Source organism: Oncorhynchus gorbuscha, linkage group LG18 (genome assembly GCF_021184085.1).
Source record: "Oncorhynchus gorbuscha isolate QuinsamMale2020 ecotype Even-year linkage group LG18, OgorEven_v1.0, whole genome shotgun sequence".
NCBI lineage: Eukaryota > Metazoa > Chordata > Actinopteri > Salmoniformes > Salmonidae > Oncorhynchus > Oncorhynchus gorbuscha.
The window spans coordinates 7,437,596-7,451,327 of record NC_060190.1 but is presented as its reverse complement, the minus strand read 5'-3'; the positions used below and the strand labels follow the sequence as shown (position 1 = coordinate 7,451,327).

Here is a 13,732-nt window from a genome sequence, read left to right as displayed (position 1 = left end):
TAATGAAATGTAATGAAATGTAATGAAAAAGTTATACTACCTGCGGAGCGAAGTGCCGATGCGACCGCTCGCTCAAACCCGGAAGTACTACCAGCTTCAACGACACAGCAGGGGATCCTGACTGACGACTGAGGCTGCCCCACAGAGTGCCTGATCCCCGCGACCAGCTCAACACACGATGAAGGATCCAGCAGCACGTGTCATGTGTGGCCTGCTAACCTACGGCAGGCCAGTTTGATTAGTCATGTCTGACGAGGCAGGTGGGTAAGGAGGAGACTGATGTGTGAACTGATTTGAGATGATCGTTTACCAAAGATAGTGGATAAATGAAGATGTCCCACTCAGGCCGTTTACCAATCTGAGAAAATGGTCAGTTCCGGACTGGTCTGCTTAACGGGGTGGCTTTCCCATAGGCACCAATGCATTAGCAGCTGGGTCTGGTCTGTTTAGTTCATTGGCTGTATATGGACCAGAATAGATTAGCGCGTGGGATGTCTCTCTTGCTCTGCCGTCTCTGGGTTTACTTCTGGAGCTCCATGTTCTCATTCTTTAGTGTCACCTCATAGTTGATGGTTCAGTATCCCAACCTTACAAACAGAGGCTTACTTTAGCATTGTAGCTATTGTATTACAAGCAGAGGCTTACTTTAGCATTGTAGCTATTGTATTACAAGCAGAGGCTTACTTTAGCATTGTAGCTATTGTATTACAAGCAGAGGCTTACTTTAGCATTGTAGCTATTGTATTACAAGCAGAGGCTTACTTTAGCATTGTAGCTATTGTATTACAAGCAGAGGCTTACTTTAGCATTGTAGCTATTGTATTACAAGCAGAGGCTTACTTTAGCATTGTAGCTATTGTATTACAAGCAGAGGCTTACTTTAGCATTGTAGCTATTGTATTACAAGCAGAGGCTGACTTTAGCATTGTAGCTATTGTATTACAAGCAGAGGCTTACTTTAGCATTGTAGCTATTGTATTACAAGCAGAGGCTGACTTTAGCACTATAGCTATTGTATTACAAGCAGAGGCTTACTTTAGCATTGTAGCTATTGTATTACAAGCAGAGGCTTACTTTAGCATTGTAGCTATTGTATGACAAGCAGAGGCTTACTTTAGCATTGTAGCTATTGTATTACAAGCAGAGGCTTACTTTAGCATTGTAGCTATTGTATTACAAGCAGAGGCTGACTTTAGCATTATAGCTATTGTATTACAAGCAGAGGCTTACTTTAGCATTGTAGCTATTGTATTACAAGCAGAGGCTTACTTTAGCATTGTAGCTATTGTATTACAAGCAGAGGCTTACTTTAGCATTGTAGCTATTGTATTACAAGCAGAGGCTTACTTTAGCATTGTAGCTATTGTATTACAAGCAGAGGCTGACTTTAGCATTGTAGCTATTGTATTACAAGCAGAGGCTTACTTTAGCATTGTAGCTATTGTATTACAAGCAGAGGCTGACTTTAGCATTATAGCTATTGTATTACAAGCAGAGGCTTACTTTAGCATTGTAGCTATTGTATTACAAGCAGAGGCTTACTTTAGCATTGTAGCTATTGTATGACAAGCAGAGGCTTACTTTAGCATTGTAGCTATTGTATTACAAGCAGAGGCTTACTTTAGCATTGTAGCTATTGTATTACAAGCAGAGGCTTACTTTAGCATTGTAGCTATTGTATTACAAGCAGAGGCTTACTTTAGCATTGTAGCTATTGTATTACAAACAGAGGCTTACTTTAGCATTGTAGCTATTGTATTACAAGCAGAGGCTTACTTTAGCATTGTAGCTATTGTATTACAAGCAGAGGCTTACTTTAGCATTGTAGCTATTGTATTACAAGCAGAGGCTTACTTTAGCATTGTAGCTATTGTATTACAAGCAGAGGCTTACTTTAGCATTGTAGCTATTGTATTACACGCAGAGGCTGACTTTAGCATTGTAGCTATTGTATTACAAGCAGAGGCTTACTTTAGCATTGTAGCTATTGTATTACAAGCAGAGGCTGACTTTAGCACTATAGCTATTGTATTACAAGCAGAGGCTTACTTTAGCATTGTAGCTATTGTATTACAAGCAGAGGCTTACTTTAGCATTGTAGCTATTGTATGACAAGCAGAGGCTTACTTTAGCATTGTAGCTATTGTATTACAAGCAGAGGCTTACTTTAGCATTGTAGCTATTGTATTACAAGCAGAGGCTGACTTTAGCATTATAGCTATTGTATTACAAGCAGAGGCTGACTTTAGCATTGTAGCTATTGTATTACAAGCAGAGGCTTACTTTAGCATTGTAGCTATTGTATTACAAACAGAGGCTTACTTTAGCATTGTAGCTATTGTATTACAAACAGAGGCTTACTTTAGCATTGTAGCTATTGTATTACAAGCAGAGGCTGACTTTAGCATTGTAGCTATTGTATTAAAAGCAGAGGCTTACTTTAGCATTGTAGCTATTGTATTACAAGCAGAGGCTTACTTTAGCATTGTAGCTATTATATTACAAACAGAAGCTTACTTTAGCATTGTAGCTATTGTATTACAAACAGAGGCTTACTTTAGCATTGTAGCTATTGTATTACAAACAGAGGCTTACTTTAGCATTGTAGCTATTGTATTAGCCTGGTTCCTCTCTAGGTTTCTTCCTAGGTTTCTAGGGAGTTTTTCCTAGCCACCGTGCTTCTACACCTGCATTGCTTGCTGTTTGGGGTTTTAGGCTGGGTTTCTGTACAGCACTTTGAGATATCAGCTCATGTACGAAGGGCTATATAAATACAATTGATTTTATTTGAAATTTGATATTTTCAAATTGTAATGTAAGTGCTGCTGATTTTCATCAGTACAGGAACGCTTATTACTGAATGTTTCCCCCATTACTGACCAGCTCTCCTCATTACCCAGAAGGCCAGTTCTATGGCTTTTACGTCATAGCCTTGTGGAGATGGCATGTTTCTCTGCAGGGAAAAAGAGATAGAAACAGCTGTAGTTAACCGATAGATGGTGTGTGTGTGTGTGTGTGTGTGTGTGTGTGTGTGTGTGTGTGTGTGTGTGTGTGTGTGTGTGTGTGTGTGTGTGTGTGTGTGTGTGTGTGTGTGTGTGTGTGTGTGTGTGTGTGTGTGTGTGTGTGTGTGTGTGTGTGTGTGTGTGTGTGTGTGTGCTTGCATGCGTGCGGTGTGAGAGAGAACGATTTGTCAGATAGCAGTTGATTGAGTGTGTATGGGAGCCACAGCTCATCTGAGTTGGCCCCATGTGGGAGAAATAGCCAGTAAAACGAGGGCCAGATTTAAAGTGATGTGTTCAGTGCTGCTGCTAAGGTTCACCAGGGGACCAGTACATTAAATGACAATAGGGATGGAGGATGGAGGGAAGGAGGGAGGGAAGGAGGGAGGGAAGGGTAGTGCCAGTGTGCAGGTAGAATTTGAGAAATGAACAGATTTCCCCCCTGGAGTGAGAGATGAGGGGAGGAGGAGAAGGAGAGTGGGTATGCCTGAGCAGCTGTGGTGTGAGAGATATGAAGTTGAAAGGAGATTGGAGAATGGAGGGGGGGCAGGACAGATGAAGTATCTCCCTCTCTCCCCTGTGGTAAAGGAAATGGGGTAAATGGAATGAGCCGGTATGAGGTGTACAGTATGGCAAATGGACCAAACCATCCCTTGTAGGTGGGGGTGGTTCAGTCAGAGTTTCAGCCTCAGTCCCTCACTCCATTGCCCCAGCCTTCCTACCTGCAATGATGGATAGCCCGAACGTTTACCCTTTTACCTGCTTGCATTCTCTCTCGCTGAGCGATTGGGGCCGAGAGGGCCGAAGGGGGTTGAGAAGGGGGTTTAGTAAGCGACCGCGTGTCAGGCGAACCGGGCTTGGCCTCCCCAAAGCACACTGTAGGAAAAGACAGATTCCCCCTAGTGATCGATAACCAAGCACACACACACGCGCGCACACACACCCTAATGGCCTAGCTTCCTAGCCTCACCATCCCTGGGCTATTAATTGTCCATTTCCCCATCTTTTCCTCTCTAAGAGCCCCCTGCTCTGTCCCCACAGAGTTAAACACAGACTGAGATTAAAGAGAGAGAAGTCCTTTAAACGCAAGAGGGAGAGAGAGGGAGAGAGAGAGAGGCAGAGAGAGAGAGAGGGAGAGAGGAAATGAAGGGCAGTAGAAAGAGAGAGCAAATGAAGGGCAGTAGAAAGAGAGAGAGGAAATGAAAGGCAGTAGAAAGAGAGAGAGGAAATGAAGGGCAGTAGAAAGAGAGAGCAAATGAAGAGCAGTAGAAAGAGAGAGAGGAAATGAAGGGCAGTAGAAAGAGAGAGAGGAAATGAAGGGCAGTAGAAAGAGAGAGAGGAAATGAAGGGCAGTAGAAAGAGAGAGAGGAAATGAAGGGCAGTAGAAAGAGAGAGAGGAAATGAAGGGCAGTAGAAAGAGAGAGAGGAAATGAAGGGCAGTAGAAAGAGAGAGAGGAAATGAAGGGCAGTAGAAAGAGAGAGAGGAAATGAAGGGCAGTAGAAAGAGAGAGAGGAAATGAAGGGCAGTAGAAAGAGAGAGAGGAAATTTTTATTTTATTTTATTTTACCAGTATTTTACTAGGCAAGTCAGTTAAGAACAAATTATTATTTTCAATGACGGCCTAGGAACAGTGGGTTAACTGCTTGTTCAGGGGCAGAACGACAGATTTTGTACCTTGTCAGCTCAGGGATTTGAACTTGCAACCCTTTGGTTACTAGTCCAATGCTCTAACCACTAGTCTACCCTGCAGGGAAGTAGAAAGAGAGATAGGAAAGAAACTAGGGATCAGGAGAGAGAGAGGGAGAGGAATCGGAATGAGACAAAGAGATAGAGAGAAGAACAGAGGAACAGAAGTATTTATTTCTCCACATGTGAATCATATTCACCCCCCGGTTTCATTATACAACATGTTTTTTTATACTTTTGAATGCAGAAATGCCTTATTAAATCCAGTGATTCGCAGATCAGAGAACAACCCTGTTGATTTAGCCAGAGGCCTGCTGTGCTGTTGGGCTCAACACTTTTCTCTTTCAAATAGAGACAGTTAAAAGATGAAGACAACAGATTTAATGCGTTTGGATTTGGGCTTTCCTGCGATTCCAACTGTGTCCCTTCTTCTCATGTCTCTCATGGCCCACGCAGAGCCAGGGATATCTGCTGCTCCAGGGCTAACATGTGCTCTTTTTAAACTCCACTCCTCTCTCTTTCTATTCTCTCTCTCTTTCTATTCTCTCTCTCTCTCTCTCTCTCTCTCTTTCTATTCTCCTTTCTTTCTCTCTCTGCCTTCCCCCCCTTTCTTTCTCTCTCTCCCTGCCTTCTCCCCCCTCTCTCTCTCTCTTACTCTCTCTCTCTCTCTCTTTCTATTCTCCTCTCTCTCTCTCTGCCTTCCCCCTTTCTCTCTCTCCCTCTCTCTCCCTGCCTTCCCCCTCTCTCTCTCTCTTACTCTCTCTCTCTCTGCCTTCCCCCTTTCTCTCTCTCCCTCTCTCTCCCTGCCCCCCTCTCTCTCTTACTCTCTCTCTCTCTCTCTCTCTCTCTCTCTCTCTCTCTCTCTCTCTCTCTCTCTCTCTCTCTCTCTCTCTCTCTCTCTCTCTCTCTCTCTCCTCCCTGCCCCCCTCTCTCTCTCTCTCTCTCTTTCTATTCTCCTCTCTCTCTCTCTGCCTTCCCCCTTTCTCTCTCTCCCTCTCTCTCCCTGCCTTCCCCCTCTCTCTCTTACTCTCTCTCTCTCTCTCTCTGCCTTCCCCCTTTCTCTCTCTCCCTCTCTCTCCCTGCCTTCTCCCCCTCTCTCTCTCTTACTCTCTCTCTCTCTCCCTGCCTTCTCACCCCCTCTCTCTCTCTCTCTGGATATTTTAAGGTGATCGGTAGTGTAGGGCAGCTGTTACATGGAGGATTAACATCTTCTAACGTGTATTACCTCAGCAGCTGTGAACCGCCACGCATACACACACACACACACACACACACACACACACACACACACACACACACACACACACACACACACACACACACACACACACACACACACACACACACACACACACACACACACACACACACACACACACACACACACACACACACAGAGGAGAAGAGAGGCGGTGACCCAGTTGTGGCAGCAGGTGGGTTGGAGGTGATTTGAATGAGGTTGAGGTTTAAGAGAATCAGTGGGTGTAATGAAGAGGGTACTTTAGCTATTTGCACATATGATGCAACACTTTACATAGTCAAACTTTTATGAGTGTAATGTTCACTGTTCATTTCTGATGGTTTATTTCCCCTTGCTTATTTACATTTTTGTGTCTATTTCACTTGCTTCTCAATGTAAACACGTTTCCCCATGCAAATAAAGCCAATTGAATTGAGAGATTGTTAAAAGACAGCTGTACCTTTGTGAGTGAAATGTTTACTGTTCATTTACATTTTCAGGGTTTTTGTTTTGTTGTTTCTTCTCATTTTTGTTTAGCGTTTATTCCACTTGCTTTGGCAATGTAAACATATGTTCCCCATGTCAATAAAGACCCTTTTAATTGAATTGAATTGAATTGAGAGAGAACTGACAGTAAGAATGTTTTGCAAACGATTAGAAAGATCTATCATAAATCTCACAAAAATGCCCGCCCCTCCCCTCTCTCCACCCCCCTGCCCCTCTCTCTCCAGGCCTCCCTCCTCTTATGTCTTCCTACTTGTCTCTGTCTCAGTCTTCCACCTCTGTAATAGGCTCAGACACAAGGTGTTTGCAGAGAGAAGAGGTTGATGTGCTGATAACAGGCTGGCTTTAGGGGAGAGAAATGCATTTCCTTCCCGAGCAGTGCCTCTCTCAGTATCTCCTCTTCACCTCTCTCTCTCTCTCTCTCTCTCCGTCTGGCTTTTCTCGCTCCTTGCTCCCTCTCTTCTCTCTCTCTATCCTTTTCACTGCACTTCTCTCTCATTTGCTCGCTTTCACTCATTCTCTGCCTGAATCTCCTGCTCTGTCAATGTCTTGCTCTCCATTTCTCTCTCGCTCTCTCTCTCCATCACCCCCTTTCTCTTTCTATCACCTCACTCTTGCTCTCTCTCACTCTCGTTCTCTATCCTCTCTCTCAATCACCTCTCGCTCTCTATCACCTCTCTCAATCACCTCTCGCTCTCTATCACCTCTCTCTCTCTCTCTCGCTCTCTATCACCACTCTCTCTCTCTCTCGTTCTCTATTACCTCTCTCTCTCTCTCTCTCTCTCGCTCTCTATCACCTATCTCTCTCTCTCTCTCTCTCTCGCTCTCTATCACCTCTCTCTCTCTATCACCTCTCTCTCTCTCTCTATCATCTCTCTCTCTCACTCCTCTCTCAATCTCCCTTGCTCTCTCACTTCTCTCTCGCTCTCTCACCTCTCTCTTGCTCTCTCACTTCTCTCTCGCTCCCTCACCTCTCTCTCTCTATCACCTCTGTCTCTAACTCTCTCACTTCTCTCTCTCTCTATCACCTCTGTCTCTAACTCTCTCACTTCTCTCTCTCTCTATCACCTCTGTCTCTAACTCTCTCACTTCTCTCTCTCTCTATCACCTCTGTCTCTAACTCTCTCACTTCTCTCTCTCTCTATCACCTCTGTCTCTAACTCTCTCACTTCTCTCTCTCTCTATCACCTCTGTCTCTAACTCTCTCACTTCTCTCTCGCTCCCTCACCTCTCTCTCTCTCTATCACCTCTGTCTCTAACTCTCTCACTTCTCTCTCGCTCTCTCACTTCTCTCTCGCTCCCTCACCTCTCTCTCTCTATCACCTCTGTCTCTAACTCTCTCACTTCTCTCTCGCTCCCTCACCTCTCTCTCTCTATCACCTCTGTCTCTAACTCTCTCACTTCTCTCTCGCTCCCTCACCTCTCTCTCTCTATCACCTCTGTCTCTAACTCTCTCACTTCTCTCTCGCTCCCTCACCTCTCTCTCTCTATCACCTCTGTGTCTAACTCTCTCACTTCTCTCTCGCTCCCTCACCTCTCTCTCTCTATCACCTCTGTCTCTCTCTATCACCTCTGTCTCTAACTCTCTCACTTCTCTCTCGCTCTCTCACCTCTCTCTCTCTATCACCTCTCTCTCTCTATCACCTCTCTCTCTCTATCACCTCTGTCTCTAACTCTCTCACTTCTCTCTCGCTCTCTCACTTCTCTCTCGCTCCCTCACCTCTCTCTCTCTATCACCTCTGTCTCTAACTCTCTCACTTCTCTCTCGCTCCCTCACCTCTCTCTCTCTATCACCTCTGTCTCTAACTCTCTCACTTCTCTCTCGCTCCCTCACCTCTCTCTCTCTATCACCTCTGTCTCTAACTCTCTCACTTCTCTCTCGCTCCCTCACCTCTCTCTCTCTATCACCTCTGTCTCTAACTCTCTCACTTCTCTCTCGCTCCCTCACCTCTCTCTCTCTATCACCTCTGTCTCTAACTCTCTCACTTCTCTCTCGCTCCCTCACCTCTCTCTCTCTATCACCTCTGTCTCTCTCTATCACCTCTGTCTCTAACTCTCTCACTTCTCTCTCACTCTCTCACCTCTCTCTCTCTATCACCTCTCTCTCTCTATCACCTCTGTCTCTAACTCTCTCACTTCTCTCTCGCTCCCTCACCTCTCTCTCTCTATCACCTCTGTCTCTCTCTATCACCTCTGTCTCTAACTCTCTCACTTCTCTCTCGCTCTCTCACCTCTCTCGCTCCCTCACCTCTCTCTCTCTATCACCTCTGTCTCTCTCTATCACCTCTGTCTCTAACTCTCTCACTTCTCTCTCGCTCTCTCACCTCTCTCGCTCCCTCACCTCTCTCTCTCTATCACCTCTGTCTCTAACTCTCTCACTTCTCTCTCGCTCCCTCACCTCTCTCTCTCTATCACCTCTGTCTCTAACTCTCTCACTTCTCTCTCGCTCCCTCACCTCTCTCTCTCTATCACCTCTGTCTCTAACTCTCTCACTTCTCTCTCGCTCTCTCACTTCTCTCTCGCTCCCTCACCTCTAACTCTCTCACTTCTCTCTCGCTCTCTCACTTCTCTCTCGCTCCCTCACCTCTAACTCTCTATCACCTCTCTCTCTCTCTCTCTATCACCTCTGTCTCTAACTCTCTCACTTCTCTCTCGCTCTCTCACTTCTCTCTCGCTCCCTCACCTCTCTCTCTCTCTATCACCTCTGTCTCTAACTCTCTCACTTCTCTCTCGCTCCCTCACCTCTAACTCTCTATCACCTCTCTCTCTCTCTATCACCTCTGTCTCTAACTCTCTCACCTCTCTCTAACTCTCTCACTTCTCTCTCGCTCCCTCACCTCTCTCTCTCTATCACCTCTGTCTCTAACTCTCTCACTTCTCTCTCGCTCCCTCACCTCTCTCTCTCTATCACCTCTGTCTCTAACTCTCTCACTTCTCTCTCGCTCCCTCACCTCTCTCTCTCTATCACCTCTGTCTCTAACTCTCTCACTTCTCTCTCGCTCCCTCACCTCTCTCTCTCTATCACCTCTCTCTCTCTATCACCTCTGTCTCTAACTCTCTCACTTCTCTCTCGCTCTCTCACTTCTCTCTCGCTCCCTCACCTCTAACTCTCTCACTTCTCTCTCGCTCCCTCACCTCTAACTCTCTCACTTCTCTCTCGCTCTCTCACCTCTCTCTCTCTCACCTCTCTCTCTATCACCTCTCTCTCTCTCTCTCTATCACCTCTCTCTCTCTCTCTCACCTCTCGCTCGTTCTCTCACCTCTCTCTCGCTATCAGCTGTGACTGTAAACAGAGAGACACAAGAAGCCTCAGCTTGTACTGGACCTCTATATCCTCTCCCACCGCCGTTGTTCTTTGCCCTTCCTTTCTCTCACACACACACACACACACACACACACACACACACACACACACACACACGCACGCACGCACGCACGCACGCACGCACGCACACACACACACACACACACACACACACACACGTGTGCTCTCCTCCCTCGCTCTCCGCCTGTCTAGCGAAGTGTGTGTGTTTCACGGCGTCTCAGCCAGGTAGGCAGAGGAAGCTCTCTCGCCTGTTCCATTTGATGCGTCGGGGAACATTTCAGTGAAGCGAGTGCTTCCGAGTTGCAGCAGAACTCTCCCGCATGTCAACGCTCTCCTCTCCTCCTTGTCATCCCCCTCTCACTCTCTCCATCCCTCACTCTCTCCATCCCTCCCTCTCTCTCGGCTTGTTCTGGTGGAAAGATGGGAAAATTGTACATTCAGATCTTGGCTCAAAGCACACAAACAGGGGCTGCAAACACACACACACACGGCGGCGACACACACACTGCCTCCTTTTCACACGCCACACTATTGTAATTCCATAATCATCACGTGGCTCCGGAGAATGTGTAATTACAGAATACACACACAAACACGACATCCACACACCACACACACACACACACACACAGAATCACATTCCGGTGCTTTATCCCCCTTGGTAATCTGTTTACGGGGTGACAGGCATGTCAGGGGAAAAGTTAATTGAAATCGGTACTAATCTGATGATGACACGCACACAGCCACAGAAAGTAGTCCTCGTCCCCGTTGTCACCGTGGCGATAGGCCCAGTCAGCCAGTCAGGTTGCACCTTGTTGTGTTGTGGCAGGGAGCGGAGGGAGTCAATAAGTTAATGCTACTTAATTTCATGCCTCTTGGTTCTGTTAAGCTGCTTGGTGTGTGTGGCGTGTTGATTGGTAATCTGACATTTGATATGTGCCTCACTGACTCACTCACCACAGATCTGGTTCTGCTTGTTTGTGCCCCCCTATCCCCCCTCCCTCTTCTCTCATTATCTATCCTTCTCTTTCCTCCCATCTTCTCCTTTCCTTCTCTCTCTCTTTCCCCTTTCCTCCCCTCTTTCCTTCTCCTCTTTCCTCCCCCTCCTCATTCCCCCTTCTCTCTCATTTACTCCATTCTTCCCTTCTCCCATCATTGTAAATAAGAATTAGTTCCTAACTAAATTAAGTTCCGATAAAAACCAACAACAATGAAACTAATCTGCTCTCTCCGTCTCCTCTTCTCACAGGATGGCTACTATTCCCACCGCCCCAAGGAGAAAGTCAGAGTGGACAGCAACAATGAGAACTCTGTGCCCAAAGACTTTGAGAACATAGACAATAGTAACTTTGGCGCCCGTTCGCAGCCCCAGCGCCAGCCCCCAGGGGGCGCTGACAGTAACAAACGCAGGGAGAGGCTGCAGGAGAAGGCCCATGCCGAACAGGCAACCTGGAAGGATAACGTTCCAATTTTCAGCCGGAGCTCCAACGAGGTCCTCCAGTACGGACGAGCCGTAGCCCAGAATGGCTCACTTCCTGTGGGCCCGAAAGCGGTTGGAGCCGGGGTGGGCTCCAGGAACCAGCACAGCCGCTCTTCACAGCCACAGAGCCAGGGTCAGGCTCAGACTTACCAACAGTCGCAGTCCCACCCCCAGACTCAACATAGACACCAACACCCGCATCAAACCAGGAAGCAGGTGACTGCGGCTCCATTGGAGGTTGTTTACGACCAGCCGCCCAAGTGTGAGATCAGTGGGAAGGAAGCCATTTCAGCTCTGTCCAGAGCCAAGACCAAGGAGTGCCGGCAGCAGATAGCTGAAGTGTACTGCAGACACAAGGAAGGTCAACTGATGCCTGAGAAGGTCACCCGCTATTGTCCCATAGAGGGTGAGTTAGTAGATATAGTGTTACTACTGTTACTGTACCATAGAGGGTGAGTTAGTAGATATAGTGTTACTACTGTTACTGTACCATAGAGGGTGAGTTAGTAGATATAGTGTTACTACTGTTACTGTACCATAGAGGGTGAGTTAGTAGATATAGTGTTACTACTGTTACTGTACCATAGAGGGTGAGTTAGTAGATATAGTGTTACTACTGTTACTGTACCATAGAGGGTGAGTTAGTAGATATAGTGTTACTACTGTTACTGTACCATAGAGGGTGAGTTAGTAGATATAGTGTTACTACTGTTACTGTACCATAGAGGGTGAGTTAGTAGATATAGTGTTACTACTACTGTTACTGTACCATAGAGGGTGAGTTAGTAGATATAGTGTTACTACTGTTACTGTACCATAGAGGGTGAGTTAGTAGATATAGTGTTACTACTGTTACTGTACCATAGAGGGTGAGTTAGTAGATACAGTGTTACTACTGTTACTGTACCATAGAGGGTGAGTTAGTAGATATAGTGTTACTACTGTTACTGTACCATAGAGGGTGAGTTAGTAGATATAGTGTTACTACTGTTACTGTACCATAGAGGGTGAGTTAGTAGATATAGTGTTACTACTGTAACCTTTCGGTTACAAGCTGACAGACGTCATTTCCGGTCACAACTTGCAGGCTTGTTTTCAAATTGCTGTGCGTTTTGTTGCCAACCTATTTTGCTACCTGACAACTTTACGGGTTTCACTTTTTAATTACCGTTCATATATTTATTTTTTCCTCGACTTTTTCACTCCGGACGCTTTATCTGGACACGATTCGTCAGGACCTCCAACAGCCGAAGCTAAGTAGTAACATTAACATGATGCCTTCTAATTGCAGCCGCTGTGCTCGCCTTACGGCGAGGATAGCTGTACTGCAAGCCCAGCTTCAGACGCAATCGTTAGGCAAGGGTAATTTCAGTGTAGGAAAGGATGAAACAGCGTCTGTGCCACCAGTAAGTACAGATAGTAGTATAAATCCCCTGGCACAGTCCCCGCAGCCGGACAACTTTCTCACGGTTTCTGGTAGGAAATGCTGTAGGAACGCTCAACCGGTGTCGCTCATTCAGCAGACAGAAACTTTCAACCGGTTCTCCCCATTAAGCAGCGGGTCGGTGTCAGAGGCCGAGTCTTCTCTGGTCTCTACTCCTCCCGTTACGGGGTCTGAGACGCCGAAGCTTCCCACCATTAGCTCTGACAAATTGAAAACTCTAGTCATTGGCGACTCCATTACCCGCAGTATTAGACTTAAAGCGAATCATCCAGCGATCATACACTGTTTACCCGGGGCAGGGCTACCGACGTTAAGGCTAATCTGAAGATGGTGCTGGCTAAAGCTAAAACTGGCGAGTGTAGAGAGTATAGAGATATTGTTATCCACGTCGGCACCAACGATGTTAGGATGAAACAGTCAGAGATCACCAAGCGCAACATAGCTTCTGCGTGCATATCAGCTAGAAAGATGTGTCGGCATCGAGTAATTGTCTCTGGCCCCCTCCCAGTTAGGGGGAGTGATGAGCTCTACAGCAGAGTCTCACAACTCAATCGCTGGTTGAAAACTGTTTTCTGCCCCTCCCAAAAGATAGAATTTGTAGATAATTGGCCCTCTTTCTGGGACTCGCCCACAAACAGGACCAAGCCTGACCTGCTGAGGAGTGACGGACTCCATCCTAGCTGGAGGGGTGCTCTCATCTTATCTGCCAACATAGACAGGGCTCTAACTCCTCTAGCTCCACAATGAAATAGGGTGCAGGCCAGGCAGCAGGCTATTAGCCAGCCTGCCAGCATAGTGGAGTCTGCCACTAGCATAGTTAGTGTAGTCAGCTTAGCTATCACCATTGAGACCGTGTCTGTGCCTCGACCTGGGTTGGGCAAAACTAAACATGGCGGTGTTTGCCTTAGCAATCTCACTAGGATAAAGACCACCTCCATTCCTGTCATTACTGAAAGAGATCATGATACCTCACATCTCAAAATAGGGCTACTTAATGTTAGATCCCTTACTTCAAAGGCAATTATAGTCAATGAACTAATCACTGATCATAAT

The 13,732-nt window shown here is 46.4% G+C and overlaps 1 protein-coding gene across 1 annotated transcript in view; it reads left to right on the top strand.

Moving 5' to 3' along the window:
- Positions 1 to 13,732, top strand: part of LOC124003198 (xylosyltransferase 1-like) — a 117,735-nt gene that overhangs the window by 20,972 nt on the left and 83,031 nt on the right. Inside the window, exon 2 of the mRNA XM_046311277.1 lies at positions 11,005 to 11,641. Coding sequence (XP_046167233.1) covers positions 11,005 to 11,641 — 637 coding nt within the window. The remainder of the gene's footprint in view (positions 1 to 11,004; positions 11,642 to 13,732) is intronic.